The following is a 17428-nucleotide window of genomic DNA, read 5'->3' on the forward strand; positions in this document are numbered from 1 at the left end:
TGGGGAGGACAGCAGGAAGCCACATTTGAAGTGGCCCGTGCCAGCTGGCAGCATGATGGTACGCATGGGCCCCTGAGCGTCACAGAGCTAGCAGGAGGCAAGTGCTATGGGCCGGGAGCGCAACACTGAGGCCCAAGGACCTGGTGAGGAAGGCGGCCTCCCACAGCAGTTTGGCCTTTAGAGCACTAAGAACAGTTGCATTCACTGTCTTTTTTTTTTTTTTTTGCTTGAATAATAATAAAAAAAGAAAACCCAAACCTTCTATAATTTATAAGCTATTTGCTATCTACATTATATATAAAATATAGACTCTGTTTATAACACACATCTTTTCCCCTTGATAAATAATTCTTTAAAATATCTAGTATACATGCCTTGACTTTTTATATATGTTTGTTTTTATACAGATACATACATACATGTACTCATGTTTGTGAAACACAATAAATATATACTTGACATTGACAACCAAACAAATGCAATTTTGGATCCAAAAAAGAAAAAAAAAAACCAGCAACAAACAGTCAAAGCACCAGGCAACAAACAGAAGCCATAATTGCCAGAAACGTCTCCCTCCCCTGGGCAAGGCACAGGGCAGAATCCTCAGTACGGCTGGTCGGATGCCTGACGGAGAAGGAGGGGAGCAGAGGAGTGGCAGGTCGCTTGCCTGTGTTCTGTTTTTTAGCCCGGGACTAGAATCTCAAGGAAGTCATTGGGTTTATGGAGAGACACCACGGGGCTCATTCAACAGCAGAGCCCCTGTGGTGGCTGCACAGGACAGTGGAGACCTGCCCAGGGAAGAGGGGACAGCTGATACCAGGGTTAGCCTGGGGGGCCCTGCTCACAGCCACCCAGGCAGGCTGACTGCCACACCAAGCATGGCACTGCTGCAAGGGACATGGCCTTGTTTTCATCTACTCACAGATTCAGGGTCAGAGATTTGACTCGAGAGGATTCACCAGTGCAACCCTTCAGGCCCGAGAGCCAGATGCCTGGGGACCCCAGTCCACAGGGACCATAACTCAGGGAAGAAAGTCAGCAGGCCAGATACAGGACTAGCCTCACCTCCAGACTCTCAGGAGATCACCGAGCTCCAGCCCCTTCAAGCAGCAGGAAGGTGTCCATGCCTCCTCTCAAACCTGGAGCACTCCCCGTCACCCACTTGTCGGGGCCTGTGGGCTGCAGAGCAGCGAGCACAGCTTTTTTTTCATCCTCCTCCTCCCTGTCCCCAGAGGGAACTGAAATGCAGGGCTCTGAGTGTTGATTTAAAAAATAAAAAAAAAAAAAGGAAAAAGAAGCTGCTCCCCAGTGTCATGGCCTCTGCCCCATGAACTTCAGGACTTGGGGGGCCCTGGATGGCTGAAAAAACAGGCGGTGGGTGGAGCAGGAGTCCTAAGCTAATCAAGGGCTAGATCTGTACTCGGAGAGGGGTGGGGCCTCTAAGAAGAGGTGGCCTCAGGAAACCCCAAAGGTGGCATTGGGATATATGTCCCCCATCCTTGCTTCAACAAATTAGAGGTAATCATTCACATTATAGTCAGAATGGGAAACTTTTTTTTTCTTTCCCTTTTTTGGCCACCCAGAGGCATATGGAGTTTCCGGGCCAGGGGTCAGATCTGAGCTGAAGTTGTGATCCAAGCCACAGCTATGGAAAGAGCAGATCCTTAACCTGCCCACTGTGCCGGGCAAGGGATCGAACCTGTGTCCCAGTGCTCCCAAGAGGCCACCCATCCCTTCACACAACAGTGGAAACTCCCCCAGAGGGAAATTTTAAACAGCTAGTTCTCTGAGTACGAATTTCAAGACATAATTGGGAAAAAAAAGAAAGAAAGAAAAAGTTGACTCTGCTGCAACAGCTCAGGGAATAAATACAGTTTCAGGTCTGAGTTCTAATTGCAACTCTTCCACCAGCTAAGCCATGGGAACACAGCCTCCCTGTCCCCATCTGAAAGCTACACACGCTGTGTGAAGCAAGATGTGACTTGGCATGAGAAAACTGGGAGTGCAGTCCTGGTTCCACGTCTAAGAAGGAGTGTGCCCTGGGCCATGACCTAACCTCCGGGGGATGTACAACTCAAAGGAACTGAAGAGATTGGGCTCTAAGTCCCTTCAGATGCAACTGGATTTACTCCCCCCGCTCCAGGTGCCCTTATCAGTGTGAATCCCCCCCCCCCCCAGCCCCCAGAATAAAAGCCAGGCAACCAGAAACCTAATTTACCACCACAGGTCAAATTCAACAACTGTGACTGAGTTAAGATGATGAGTTAAGAGAATCAAAAGGTACAAATGCACAGCTAAAATCTGAGCCACAAGCAAATCAACTTTCAAAGTCCCACTCCCTGAGAAAAGACATTTTCCTGTGTTCCCCTTAGACCAGGAGAGCCAAGCCCCAGGGCAGCTATAATAATCCGCCAGCAACAAGCCAAAAATCCCCACCTCAGCAGTTTCCTGCATCACCTACAGTTGCAATCAACTGAGGAAGTGGGCTTTACAGAAGCTGAGTGAGGGAGTTCCTGTTGTGGCTCAGGGGGTTAAGAACCTGACAAGTATCCATGAGGATGTGGATTTGATCCCTGGGCTCACTCAGTGGGTTAAGGATCTGGCTTTGCCGTGAGCTGTGGTGTAGGTTGCAGACAAGGCTCAGAACCCACATTGCTACGGCTGTGGTGTAGGCCAGAAGGTACAGCTGCAGTTCTGTCCCTAGCCTGGGAACCTCCATGTGCCACAAGTGTGGCCATAAGAAGAAAAAACCAAAACCAAAAAACCCCCAAGAAGCTGAGTGATATTTCCACTGTGGAAGGGGAAGAAAAATCGCCTTCTTCCATTTGCAACCCTACAGGAACCTTCTGGCAGAACATCAAACATGACGTCCTGCCAACAGGAAGCTGTCAGCAGCAGGACCTGGGGGGCAGGTGGGCGAGACAGGGAGCCCCCCGCAGGTCACACCTAACTCTCATCACTGCGGCTCTGAAGAGCCTGCTAGTTCCCCGAGGAGCATTTGCCTGCTGCAGGAACTGCAGAGGCTCAAACCTTTCTTGGCAGCAGGCAGCTGGGCGGAGGGGAGAGGAAAGGTTTCAGATTCAGGCGACCCCACTTCTGCTTAATAGTTGTGTGAGCCTCGGCAAGTTCCTCCTCCTCCTGGCCTCAGTTTTCTCCTGTGGGAAATGGGATAACAGTACCCAGTGCAACAGGGCTGTTTTTAGGGATTCGGTGAGATCAGGTACTTAAAATACCCTGCACACCTGTACTTAAAATACCCTGCATACGTGGGACCACAGGGAGGAGTGAGGTGGCTCTTTGCAGACGGAGGAAGGGTCTGGGAGAAGTTTGCCTTGAGCTGGAGTCAGCCAAGGCTGCCTTCGAACCCACAGATATTTGCTGCCAGGTAGTCTAAGGAGGAGCTGTGGTCCCTGCGCCTCCTCTAGCTTCGAGGCGTAAAGTCATGGGGAGGCTGATGGCAGACAAGGGCTCTCTCTCCAGAAGAAAACTCAGACTCCAAATCTTGCAAAGCAGCACAGAGCCATTCCAAACATGCGTGGGTACCAGGTCAGAACCCCGGACTCACACTCTTGCTTAGGATTTGGAATCTGGAACATCTGCAGAGACCATGCTCAGCATGAGCCCAAACGCCCAGCTCCAGAGGCACCCACACCACGATGAGAACAAAGCAGGCGGGGGGAAGGAGGGCTAAATGTGACAGAACTAAAAACAGAGCACCCCTGACCCTCGGTCCTCGATGCTCATTAAACAAGGCAGAAGGGCGCGGGGGGACTCCGGAGACTTCATCTAAGCTCAAATCCAGCTGAGGGGACCCAGTTCCCTGAGGGGACCACTGGGGGTGCTGGGCTGGAACCCAGTCCTTCTATAAAATGCTGCCGAAAGCTTGAGATTTCAGCTTTATACGGTGGCTCCCAGTCAGGTCTTTGCAAGCAACAGGACAGGGGCCAAGAGAGCACGAATGAGCCCATTTAGTCTAGTTTTTGTATAAAAATTAAAAAAAAAAAAGAACTCTCTAGGTCTTTTCTTCCTCTCATTCCTGCATCCACCTACTACATGCATTTCAATAGACAAAAATTGAGCACACTTACTAAAATAGTTTCATGCTTCTTGTAAAGAATATATATTCTTTCTATATACCCCTCCCCAAATGAGAACTCTTGTTTCAGACACTAAATATTTATCACAGAGCTCAGCTCCCAAGTATTTAAGTACAGAAACATAAAATCAAAAGCCCAGGAACATCCCAGCTTAGATTAGAAACGACTTAGAAAAATGACACCCATAGAATCACTAGTTTCCTTTCTCTTCATCCTTAATCACAGCCTTTCGGGCTAGCTAGAAAAAATAAATTCTTTCCACAGAAGCTCTTTATCCAGAGGGGAATTTAGGAGGATATGAACCAAAACAGCCCATGGCACAGCCCACTGCTCAAACCAAGACTGGGAGACTTCCATTCTCCCAACTGATAGAGCTGTCGACAGAGCAGGGACGGAAGGGCGTGCGGACAGTGTCAGCTGACTAACCGCGCCATGTGGCAGCGGGGCCCCAGGGAGCCGGTCATTCTTTCTAGGAAGGCAATGCCTACTCCTGCGTGCTACAAAACACCAGCATTCCCTGGGGTTTGGACACGGCCGCACGTCGCCCTGAGGCCACCCAGGATCATCAGGGTATTGACCCTGGGAGGAGGCTGGAAGCGACAACTGATCTGATGGTTTCAGCTTCTGTCCCCAGAGCCTGGGGGGGGGGGGCACCTTGGCCCTTCAATTCCCTTCCCGACCCACTGCCAGTTATATGAAAAGATGTCAAAACTTCACTTGGGGGCCAAAGACAACGGCTGGATTTCTGGGACTCTGAACCAACGCTATGTGGATTCACAAGTAACCTTCTCCACATCTGATCCCCGGCAAATGTCCTGGGCAGGGTGAAGGGGGAGGCTAAGAATACAGAAGGATAATCCCCCATTTTCAAACCACATTTGACTTGGGCTATCTTGAAAGATCTGGTCCGAATATCTTTTTTAATAGCTGCACCCAGAAGTTCCCGGGTCAGGGATTGAACCCAAACTGTAGGGGTGGCAGCATCGGATCCTTTAACCCACTGTGCTGGGCCGGGGATCAAACTCGAGCCTCCACCGTGACCGGAGCCACTGCAGTTGGATTTTTAACCCACGGTGCCACAGTGAGAACTCCAGGTCTGAATTTTTTAAGAGGGATTTTAGTGACACTGGTGGTAGCCAGCATTGACGTGTGTGTGTGTGTGTGTGTGTGTGTGTGTCTGGTTGTCCCCTTCCGGCACTGCCTGCTCCGATCCATCTCCAATATAAGCTCCGTAAACAGGATGACAAGAGAGACGGGAGACCACGGGGAGAAAGATTTTCTGTCCTACATTAGGTTTCTCAAGCCTATGTGACGTCTATACCGCAGGGGTCTCTCAAACCCCATTTCTGAAACACTGAAAATTATGCTTGTTGTCCTTTTGTATTAATACCTATTCACAAATTTTCAGGTGTGTGATGCATGAGAGCAAAGGTCCAAGCTAAGGAGAAGAGGTTTGAGGGGTTTTTTTCTCCCTCTAAGGGATGAGGATTCTATCTGAGTGGACCTGAAGCTTCCCTTTTACATCCGCGAAGCTGGAGAAGCCCCTAAACGCCCTCCCCAGCCTGCTAGGAGCAATGTGCCCAGGGCTGGCTCCCGTTCCCACTGCCACCCTGGGGCGCACAGCTTCCTGGAGGACAGAACAGCAGCCTAGAGTCAAACCACCCCACCCCCACCCCCGCACCAGCTATCTCCTTGGCCCCAAGAAGGGACAATGTCAATACTTCAGGACCGAATCCCTCTCACACTCAATTCTGCTCCACCGCGAATAGTTATAAGGTGGCTCCTTGTGGGCTTTTAATTGCTGACAAATCCAAAGAGATATTTTCTTCTCTGCCTCCCCCGTTTGCCACAGGCTGTGTCCTCGCCCTCTCCTTCTGGCTCAGGGGTAACCTGATTCTCTGCTTGCCATCCTGGCATGCCCCTACGCGACACCCCAGGCCAGGAAAAGGGCAAAAAGCCGATTAGGAAGACACTCCCTCGGCTCCTGCCAGGAGGACCAGTCAATGGCCAAGGTTGTACACTAGGCTCCCACGTGCTTTTTCCTTCAGACACCTCAAGTGGTTTCCTGGAAGCTGAACTTGCTCATTAGCCCCTGCACCCCCTCCCGTGCCCAGACCAGCGGGCTTGCTGGACACCTGAAGCTGTGCCTTCTCCTGCCCTTGCCTGGCGACTGGATACAGGGTCTTGACCCCGCAGGAGTGTTTGGCTTGCAAAGGAGGCCAAGGTGAGGGGGTCTCATGAGGGGCAGAGGCCAGCAACCCCACGGGGCTTCACATAGTGAAGGGGCAGTGGAGGCAGCCCCCCCCCCACCCTCTGCCCCAGGCATGGCCCCTGGAACCCGGGCCCTCTGAGGACTCCTGGGCTGTTAGCTCAGCACCCCCGGTCTCAGCTCAGCACCCCCGGTCTCGTTCCGGCTCCTTCGCCTGGGCGGGGCTCAGCCGCACAGAAGCCGTTTTCGCACACTGCCCCCGCGCTCCTCCTCGAGGTCCCCTCAGCCCCACGCCCTTCCCATTCTCTGGGCTCCGCCCAGGAGGCCTAGGTCGCTGGGTCCCCAGTCGGCGGCGCTAACAATACAGGGACACCCTGCTGCGGCGCATGGCCTCGCTGATCAGGTAGGCGGGGCTCAGCTCGGGCTCCTCGGTCATGACGGCGATGTTCTGCCACTCGCCCGTCTGGCTGGACCGCTTGATGGTGTCCACGACGCACAGGGCGTACAGGCAGTCGTCGAAGGTGGCGGCCATGGTCAGCGGCCGCCCGTCCCACGTGCGCCGGTCGTCCTGGTCCTGGAAGGCCTGGCGCACGGCCTGCATCATCTTGATGGTGCCGCGCAGGTAGGGCGACGGGATGTCGCTGAAGGCCTTCTCGGGCAGCAGGGAGTTGCTGACGGGCGTGGCGTCCTGCACCAGCAGCTCCTGCTCCGCGGCGCTGTTGCGCTGCCCATACAGGTCCGTGCCCACCGCCAGCAGGCGCCCGGCCGAGCCCACCACGGTCACGTCCTGCTTGAACTCGCCGGGCACGTTGAAGTTGAGGGTGACGGTGCAGCACACGCCGCCCTCCAGCACCATCTGGAAGGTGCAGAAGTCGTCACTGGTGATCTGGCGGATGCCCTTGATGTGGTCGGTCTGCTTCACGAAGGTCTTGAGCAGCCCGTGGACCTTGACCGCCTTCTGGCCGGTGAGGAAGGTGAGCAGGTCGATGATGTAGGTGCCCACCGAGTGCAGGCCTCCGCCGCCCATCAGGTCGTCGCAGCTCCAGTTGTACTTCTTGCCCAGCAGGCTGCCGCTGTGCACCTGCACCTCGCACACCAGCAGCTCGCCCACGTAGCCCTCCTCGATGAGCTGCTTCATGCGCACGAAGGCTGGCAGGAAGCGCAGCACGTTGCCCATGATGCTCATGAGCTTGGGGTAGTAGTGGGCGGCCGACATCATGCGGAAGGCGTCCAGCGGCGTGGCCGTGCGGTCGCAGATGACATTCTTGCCGATGCCTGCGGGCGGGAGGACAAACAGCAGGTCAGGGCGCTGGCGCCGAGGGAGCGACAGGGGGCGCTGTGGCCCCCAGATAGTACTGGATGGCCTGGGAACCAGACCGGACTAAGCCACCCTTTCGACAATTTCAAAACATTCCCTAACACCTTTTATTTATATAAAAATAACAGTCTCTGTACAGTGCAGGAGCACTTTAAATATGTAAGTCGAATTACTTCAGTGCTAAACCATCCGCACTGACTTAAATACTAAGATTTATTTTCATTCATTTACACAGTCTATAATTTAGAACGATTTTTAAATGTTTGCTGGTATCAAATGTTTCATTTAACTTTATTTAATCTATAACATTGTATAGACAAATGTATTTTCCTTATAAAATATATATGGAAAATATTTAAAGATAAAAGGAGAGATATATATATATATACATTTTTTTTTTCCTTTGGTAAGGCCGCATATGGAGGTTCCCAGCCTAGGGGTCGAATTGGAGCTGTAGCCACCAGCCACAGCCACAGCCAGATCCCAGAGCCGTGTCTGCGATCTACACCACAGCTCACGGCAACGCCAGATCCTTAACCCACTGAGCAAGGCCAGGGATCGAACCCAAAACCTCATAGTTCCTGGTCAGATTTGTTTCCGCTGCGCCACGATGGGAACTCCTAAAATGAGTTCTATTGAAGTATACAATATAATGTTTTACACATAAAATATATTTTATTATCTTACATATGTAATATTTTGTTTTATTTAAATTTTATGTGTTTTATTTCTATTTATGTAAAATATAATTTTTTATTAAAAATATCATATGTAGAGAAGAAAATAGTGTCTTTATCTGGACAGAACCGGAATACATAATCTGAAACCATGTCCAACAAGAGTCTGATTAAGTATGAGGAAGAATTTCTTATTCATATACTTGAAGAGTCTAAGCTTTACCTGTCTCCTCAACCACTGCCAACAAAGGATTATTTTGAATATTTTCTTGCTTATTTTGCATTATGGCTTAGGGCTGGCAGTAGTGACAGATGTGTTTGTTTAATGTTTTCCTGGTCCTTACGGGATGAGTGGCTCTTCCTTATATTTGATGGGTGGGCAGTGGCCCGACCGTCTTCTGTTTCATGGTGAGGTTCGGTGCCTTTGGCAATGGAGCTGAGGCCAAATAAGAATTAGGCTTACGTGAAGACTGTACCGGGTGCCTAAGTTACAGGTAGACAGAAGCCCTTTAAGAAACTGAGTGGTTCTGGGTCAGAAGAAAACAAAGGATCAAAGAGCAGGAGAGGGACAGGGAATGAGAGAAGGATTCATTCCAAGATAAAAGCAAAAGCAGGGAGAAAAACAACTCAGCTGAAGCTGGGGAAACAGCCAACCAGAATGCGAAAAAAATAAAATAATTAAAACAATAATTAGACAGATTTGTTAGCCAGCCAGAGTGAAGGATGCCAGGTGGAGAGAGTTGGGGAGCTACTGAGTCAAGGCACGTGCCTATGAGGCTCTGCTGTCCCCATGTCCTCGTATGGAGCCCCGAGCACTCCAGCCACAGGGGATGTGGGCTGATGAGACATGTACTCATCCCAGCTGTCCTGACCATGGACGACCTGACTTGACAAAATCCACGAGCACTACCAGCAAGCTGAGCTAAGAGGGTCCTATGGGAGTCCCATAGGACCCACACACAATGTGGGTGTCCATCCCACGGAGATGCCTGGACAAGGCCACGGGCCCACGGGAAGAGCTGCCCAGAGCTAGCCAAGCAACGGAAGTGGCCAGTGCAGACTGGAGAAAATAAATGGAGTCGATGGTTGTCAGTTTCCATGTGCTCATTTCATCCTGGCCCCGAGTGGAAGCCAACACAACAACCACATCTCCTGGCCTCCTGCCCATTGGCAGAGCTGGGCTGCTTTCCTGATGACCAGGAAAGAGCCGGAAGAAGCTCCTTTAATTCTGAGCAACCAGGTGAGGGCTGAGGCTCTGGCAGAAGGATGGGGAAACAGTGGTTTGGGCTACCAAAAGTGCCGTGCACCTGTATAATGTAATGTTCTGATAACACGATCCTACCGCCATCAGGCTCGCGCAGCTCCGGCTCGTGCTGGCAGGAGCAGGTTTCTATGTAAATGGATTGGTAGGTCACAGCAGATACCAGGTGACAAGTGGCGCTAAAATCTGCTCGCACCTGTTGGGTATAGGCTGTGGCCTCTCTTACACCCTACCTCACAGGACCCCGATGGCTATCTTCTCAGTACACTTTGCCAGCCAAATTAATGGCTCATGGAAAAAACCAAGTTTATCTTATTTTTTTCTATTATAAAAACTATAAAATAGTAAAATAAAAAAAATTGAGAAAATAATTCACTCCCCCTCCACATTCCCCAATCATTGCAAGGGTAATTCTTACAAGCTCTGTAGATAAAAAAGATGATGATAAAAGCTATAGACTCCCTTTTTGGAAAGGGACTATAGACTATAGACTATAGACTTGCATGGCCCCCCCAAGAGGTACAGGCATCTCTTCTTTCGGGCTATTTAAGTAGGCAGTGGTCCCACACTATACAACAGTTCCGTAAGGATAAAGGCTGGGCTAATTTCTTAATTATTAATTCATTTCTAATTTCTTAATCATTCATTAATTTCTAATTTCTTAATTCTCCACTCTGTCCACAGCACCCAGAGGCATGCCGGGAGTCTGCAGGAACCCAGTGAGTGTTGCTGCCACCCCCCTCCACCCCCACCCCCAGTCCTTTGCAGCGTCCACAATGTATGGGTGAGTCTTGCTAACATCTTAGCACACAAATGTCTTCAAAAGTCAAAAGAGACTTCTAGGAATCTATCCTAAAGAAATCCTTCAAAATGTAAGCACCGCTTCTCGCCCAAAGATGCCTCTCGCTGCATTATTTATTAAAGCGAAAAGCTGGGAACAATGCAAATGCCCACCATGAGAAGAAAGGGTAAGCAGGCTGCAGTACGGCTGTATAATGGAATATTGTGCGGCCCCTGAAAATGAGGCTTGTAAAGACTTTTTAACGGCAAGCAAGATGGTTATGAGGTCATGTTAAGAGGGCTGTTTTCATAGACATACTATGATCTCAGCTCTCTCTTAAGAGAGAGAGAGAGAGAGAGAGAGAGAGAAACCTGGCCGGGAATACCTCGAAATGTTTACAATGACTCACTGATGAGGGGGATTAGGACTGGCTTTTATTTTCCATATTTCCTCACTTCCTTTTTCCACATGTTCCAAGTTTCTACTTTCATGGTTAGGAAAACATTCGTTTTCTCCTTTTTAAGTCCAAAGGAGACACGAAGACCTCACGTGATGGCAGAAAGGCCCTCGAAAGGCAAGGGCGGGCAGGCAGGTCCCAGAGCTCATGGACCTGCACTGGGTGCCGTGCCCAGGATGCTGGAGAACGCCCTGGCGACCCTGAACTTGGGATGCTTCGGAGGCTCAGGCCGCGCTGCCAGGTCTTCCTGCTCCAGTTCCCTGGGATGGCATCTTGATTCTGCTGGAGGCGACAGACCCTCTCCAGAAGCTGCAGGTCACACATACACACACACCTTTACCCTCAACCCAAGCCTATCATGGGCCCCTCCGGTTCTGAGGAACGGGCACCTCCGTGTAAATTGTAAGGCAACTCCTGAAGCCCTTATAATGTATTGATAAAAGCAAGATAATGCGTTCAGCTTCAATGGAACCCAGAATGCAGAGCCGGCAGACCCCTCACAGATTTATAAAGCAGGGTTTGTCTTCTCTGTTTTTACATGGGCTTCTCATAACCCTACCTCTTGGTGGGGCTTCCGCAGAGCCCAGTCTGGGACCCCCCTGAACCAAGATCCTTAGGTTCGCTCGCCTAGCTTCTCCTCACCAAAATCTGCCTTTCCAAAATGCCCAGAACCCGGAACACCAACATTCTTAGCAGTATGACAAGAATCAAGGGTTTAGGCTAAACCATTCTATCTGTGGACTGCCAGTCATCAGATACTCTGTGCGTGTGTGTGTGTGTGTGTGTGTGTGTGTTGGCCCCGAGCAGCAGTCCCTCACCCTTGAAATCACATGACATGTAAAGGCAGCTGGCATCATCAGAGCAGAGAGGTGACACAGCCCCACATCCAAGTGTGGCAGATGCCGCTGAATATTGCAGGCACTTTTCCCTAAGAAAGCAGACAGATCCCTGCCTTCTAATTCACCGCCATCAGCCTGGTCTTTGGCATCTTGGTGATTTTCATGTTTTACTGCCATGCGTTTCCTGCCACCCCCAGAGAAAGTGCTGGCGTGGGCTCTTTAGGGAGAAGCCCACGCTCTCGCCCTTTTGTGCCGTAAAGAAAACAGGGACACCCGCCTTGGCCCGTGGCTCTGACGTTCCTTTGGGAGGAAGGTAAGGAGATGCGACCCGGGGGACAGGACGCGAAGAGGTCAGGGAGAGGCAGAGCCCCTCAGGAGCCCCCAAGCAGCCAGGGCTGAGTCCCAGTGGGGAAAATTGCCACCCTGGTCTCTGCTTGCAAACCCTCAGAGGACAGCCTGGGCCCTCTCACTCCTGGGGGCCCAACTGTACCAACGGGATGACGGGCGGGGTTGTGTCTACTGCCCCGCATCCACCCGAACTGGAGGGCCCCGCCACCCACTCCCCTTAGGCCTGGGGTTCCTACCCTCTTGGGGCAAGATGCGTCCTTTTTTCTAGGGCCAAAGATCCCAAACTTTAGGGCCTCGGACAATCTTAGAGAAAATCACACGGCAGAAAATGAAGCAGAGACTTGAAACATAGGGACTTGATTTCGCTGCAAATAAACCGGCAGCGCGAAGCGGACTGGGGGCAAGTGGGGGGTACTGGGTACGCTGCCAAACCCAGACACGTCTGAGCCATGGGAGAGGCACACCAAAGCCCACGGGTGCTCACAGAGACCTGGAGGGGCGGTGGGAGCTTTCTTGGCACCCCAGGGCTGGGGCAGCTGGTGGTCACCCTGCTGCTCCTGCCCCTGGTGGGGGAGGGGACGATACTATGGACCAAACACCACTGCCCTGGGCTCAGCCGGCTCCGCCCAGGGGGGCTGTCACTGCCCTGCAAATGGTTTTCTTGGAGCCTTGGTGCATCTGTCCAGGGGATACAGTGTGACGATGCTGAGTGGCAGAGGACATGTGGAGGCCGGCCTGGGCATTCTGGAAAAATCTTCATGACCCACCTCCACGTAGCCACCTGCCCCTTCGTGTGAAGACCAAGAGTTTCCATTGGGGCTTTTGGGGACCTCTGGGCTGGAACCAAATTACTCCATCAAGACGAGAAGCCCTTGGCTGCAAATGAAGGGAGGGCTCCCTGTCTGTAAGCAGGATTAATGCCTTCTCACCCAGGTTTCGGAGCTGAGCTGGGGAGCAAGTGAGATGGATGGGAAATTTCTAGAAGGTGAACGTGCCATGTGTGAGGCAATACATGCACCTGCTTTTTGACAGACGCTTTTACATGAAATCACTTCGAAAGGAGTTTACCACTCCCCTCCCCCGAGACCCCACACAGGGAAATGGAGAACTGGCTTCTCCCAGAGCCTCTGGAGTGTGTGCCCCGTACCTGGGCCCAAATGTCTGCAGCCCTTGGAGTCAGTGCCACAGAGAAAGAGTTTCCTGCTATAGACCCGAAAGTCACCCCCAGGAAGCTGCACCCCCACGCCCTCCAAGCTTAAGGTCTCCAAGCTGTGGCTGAGAACCGCGTGCCCCCCCATATCAATTTCCGGGGACCAGAGCTTTTTGGGGCCTGATATTCCATCTCAGGGCCCCCAGGAGCGGGGCGAGGAGCTTCCCCTTGCCATCCCCTCCTGCCTGCAATCAGGCTGGTGATCCCCGGGTACCTGGAAGAGGGCTGCCACTCGGCCGGCACAGCCATCCTGCAGCATAATCAGCCTGGAACTCGCAGGCGTCCCTCCCTGCCAGCACGTTTCCAGCTCCACGCTCCCGTATCTAGTCGGTGGCGGCGATCTATGAGGCCAGCATGACGTTCCCTCCAGCTCTTCCCGATTCTCCCCCCCCCTTGTTGACAGCCCCCTATCTTCTGAAAGCCAAGGCAGATGCTGGTCCTGCAGCCTGGCCTGCAGCTGTCCCAGAGTCTCAACAAAACGTCCCATTAGAAGTGGCTTCCTGAGAGTTCCCGTTGAGGCTCAGTGGTTGACGAATCCAACCAGTATCCATGAGGATGAGGGTTCGATCCCTGGCCTCACTCAGTGGGTTAAGGATCCGGCGTTGCTGGGAGCTGTGGTGTAGGTCACAGACGTGGCTCGGATCCTGCATTACTGTGGCTGTGTACTGGCAGCGGTAGCTCTGATTGGATCCCTAGCCTGGGAACTTCCATATGCCACGGGTACAGCCCTAAAAAGAAAAATAAAAAAGAAGCGGCTTCCTAGTTTTTCCCCCTATTCATACAAGGTCAAGAGAGCTTTGTCCGCAGCTCAAGCGAGGAACTCACTTCTTCCTTTATATTCATTCCCGTCACACTTCTGTGCTGGGCGCGGGGACCGAACACATGAGTAAGAAAGAGGAACTGCTCACGGTCAAGCAGGAGTGACCAACCAGGAAATGAGTAATTACGGGATCTAACAGATTACAGGATCTAAGTGAAGGGGGGGGCAAAGAGAGCACAAGTGATGGGCTGTCCACCTGAAGTGGGCAGGGTAGAAAGCTCTGCTGGAGAAGGACATGTGGGCAGGGTTCTGAAGCCTATGTAAGAGCTTTGAGTCCCATTTCAAACATGGTCTCAAACAAGGACGGGTAACCTGGGGTCTGAGAAACCTCTACAATTGGACTATTTACAAAGAACGGTGTGTATCCTGATGTTCCATTTTCTGAGCAACAGGGGTCTTAGAACCTTTCTAAAAAATCTCTAATTCAAAGGAGATCAGGAAGAACTAGTGGTTAGAGTGAAGAAAAAATAAAAGCAGGTCAAGACAGATCTCCGATTTTAACAGAACTAAGTATCTGAACAGACAGGCCTATTTATATTCACCCCTTCCCTGCACCTGGAGACGCGGGGCATCGGGTCAGTTTTACTCACTGTGACGTGCCACGCAGGCCAGCTCGTCCCTTTCTTCCTGCCTCTGCATCTCCTACCCTTGCTCCTCACACACACACACACGCGTGCGTGCATATGCATTTTCTTTCCACTTAGAAGGACCACCAGCAGAAATGACCTGTCTAAACCCCACTCTCTGCCCTCCGGCCCTCCATCCATATAAGCCGGAAGGAGGAGAGCCCCTTTGGGGAGACTAAATCTCTTATCTTCAATTCCCAACAAACAACATGCCAGCGTCCACCCCATGTCTGTTCACAATTATCCTGACATAATTTAAAATAACAACGACTGCCATTCACATTCACGGAGCACTGGCTTTGTAGCAGAAGAGGCTGAGTGTTTTAGAGGTGTTTCCTTTTGTTTGTTGACAAAGCCCCACAAGGCAAGCACCAATACTGTCCCCATCTCACAGATGTGGACAATGAGCCTCTGAAAGGGAAAGCAACTTGCCGATGGCTCCACGACACAGTGACGAGTACAGCTGGGATTTGCACCCTGCTACAGGCTCCCGTTCTTGCCGGCCACGTGTGCCTTGCAACATGCATGCAGGACACTGGAGGGCTCCCGGGAGGTGGTGTCACTGACTGTGGTGAGCCCAGGGGCAGAGGGGGGTGGGGCTGCCTCACACCCAGTTGGGTGACTGCCCAGGGTCCCACAGCAACTTGACGAAGTTTCTATTCTACAGTCAAACGTCAGATGGAAACGGGTCAGCGTAAGCCACGTCCAGCGCCTTTGGTCAAGGATGCAGTCAGCGGGCCCTGAGAGAAGCGAGCAGCTAAACAAAGGGAATGGACCTGGCGAGTAGGGATGGGACTTGATACTGAACTGAATTAAATGTTCAAATGCTTTTCTGTATGCAACCTGGCCTTAAAGGCCAGCTCCCATCCCACCCGGCCTTCTAGGGACTTTGCCCATGACCCAGGCCTGTCATCAGGGCCCTCCTTGTGCGCAGAGGTCCCTATCAGTAGTTCGGTTGTCTCAGATGGTTTCATGTGCAGTAGCATCATTAATTGTTGAGCTGTAATGTCTGTAACAGAGGAAGTACTCCTGAAACGCCTTTCATCTTCGGATTCCTCACTGGTCCATCCCCCACCCCCTGCCGTCACTATGGCTCATACAAGTTGCAGTTGAGGATATAATGCTTGGAAGTCTCTAGCCAGCTCCTTCCAGCCTAGGTAGCCCAAGGAAAGCAAACAAAAGCTTGCCACCTGTAGCCTAGGGAGACCAGGAAGGGAGGTTAGGAAACAGCAGGTAGATACGTGGGAGCCACAGACCTTCCAGGCTAGTGGCAAGCTTGCCAGGTAGGGGACCTGAGGCAGCCGTTCCCTGCCCAGGGGTGGCACGTATGGACCCCAAGAAGAGGGGCAGGGAGGTAGGGACCTCCTGGGAGAATGAAGGTCTAGGATCAAATGCAGTGGCCGCAGTGATCAGGGACTTGGGGACAGAGGAGAATGGCTGGGACCATGGGTCCTGCTCAGTTGGTCCCAGATAGCCAAAGGACCCTAACTGCACCTGACTGGTGGCTATTCTGGAGTGTGGCCTGGAATCACCCCTCTCAAGCCCACACCACTTGGAAAAGCCAAGAGTCAGCCGCAGCCCCTGCCTCTGAGGACAGCGCCAGTGGGTTAAGCCAGGCCTTCCCCATCAAAACAGCCACCTTCCCCGATGGAGGGGAGCAAAGGGCAGAATGCTCCACAACTGGGCCACCAGAGGCGTCTCAAAGGGACTTAAAAGAAGAGGTAAGTGACCGGGTTGGGCGAGACGACCACACTGGCCTGTCCCCCCCCGATTCCCGACCTCCCCACCCAAGGGTGGGGCTGCAAACGGGGATCCGGACACCGGCAGAGAAACGCATAAACCTGAACCCTCTCCTCCCAGTGCCAGTGGGAATTCTCATCACACGTCCAGAAGGGCGGGAGGCTCGCGTCAGCTCCCAGAGCCCCTCAGAGTCCCCGACAACCCTCGGTGCCTAAGTGCTGACTGCAGGCTCTTCAGAGCCACCATCCGAGCCACATGCACAAGTGAACACACACAGCAGACTTCAAACCAGGCCACCGCTCAAAATAAAAATATTAAAAAAAAAAAAAAAAACACAACTCTCTAGGAAACTTTTCATTCAAGAAGGCGGATTGGAGTTCCCGTCGTGGCGCAGTGGTTAACGAATCCGACTAGGAACCATGAGGTTGCGGGTTCGGTCCCTGCCCTTGCTCAGTGGGTTAACGATCCGGCGTTGCCGTGAGCTGTGGTGTAGGTTGCAGACGCAGCTCGGATCCCACGTTGCTGTGGCTCTGGCGTAGGCCGGTGGCTACAGCTCCGATTCGACCCCTAGCCTGGGAACCTCCATATGCTGCGGGAGCGGCCCAAGAAATAGCAACAACAACAACAACAACAGCAAAAGACAAAAAAAAAAAAAAGAAGGTGGATTATGCTCTAGGAGAGGGATCATAGGTATATTTACTCAGCAGATTTTTTTTTTTTTCGGTCTTTTGTCGTTTTAGGGCCACACTGGTGGCATGTGGAAGTTCCCAGGCTAGGGGTTGAATCAGAGCTGCAGCTGCCAGCCTATACTACAGCCGCAGCAATGCCAGATCTGAGCCGTGTCTGTGAGCTACACCACAGCTCATGGCAACGCCAGATCCTTAACCGACTGAGCAAGGCCAGGGATCAAACGTGTGTCCTTGTGGATACTAGTCAAGATTCATTTCCACTGAGCCACGATGGGAACTCCAGATTTTTTTTTTAAATCAGTACATTTATACAGTCTGTTTTTGGCCTCTTTTTAAAATAACAGAAAGAGGGAGTT

General features: G+C 51.9%; 1 protein-coding gene across 1 annotated transcript in view; it reads right to left on the reverse strand.

Moving 5' to 3' along the window:
- Positions 1-2682: 2682 nt before the first annotated feature.
- The window catches only part of GFOD1 (glucose-fructose oxidoreductase domain containing 1), a 117079-nt gene continuing 102333 nt past the window's right edge, over positions 2683-17428 (reverse strand). Inside the window, exon 2 of the mRNA XM_047794428.1 lies at positions 2683-7581. Coding sequence (XP_047650384.1) covers positions 6662-7581 — 920 coding nt within the window. The 3' untranslated portion in view covers positions 2683-6661. The remainder of the gene's footprint in view (positions 7582-17428) is intronic.

Source organism: Phacochoerus africanus, chromosome 9 (genome assembly GCF_016906955.1).
Source record: "Phacochoerus africanus isolate WHEZ1 chromosome 9, ROS_Pafr_v1, whole genome shotgun sequence".
NCBI classification, from domain to species: Eukaryota; Metazoa; Chordata; class Mammalia; order Artiodactyla; family Suidae; genus Phacochoerus; species Phacochoerus africanus.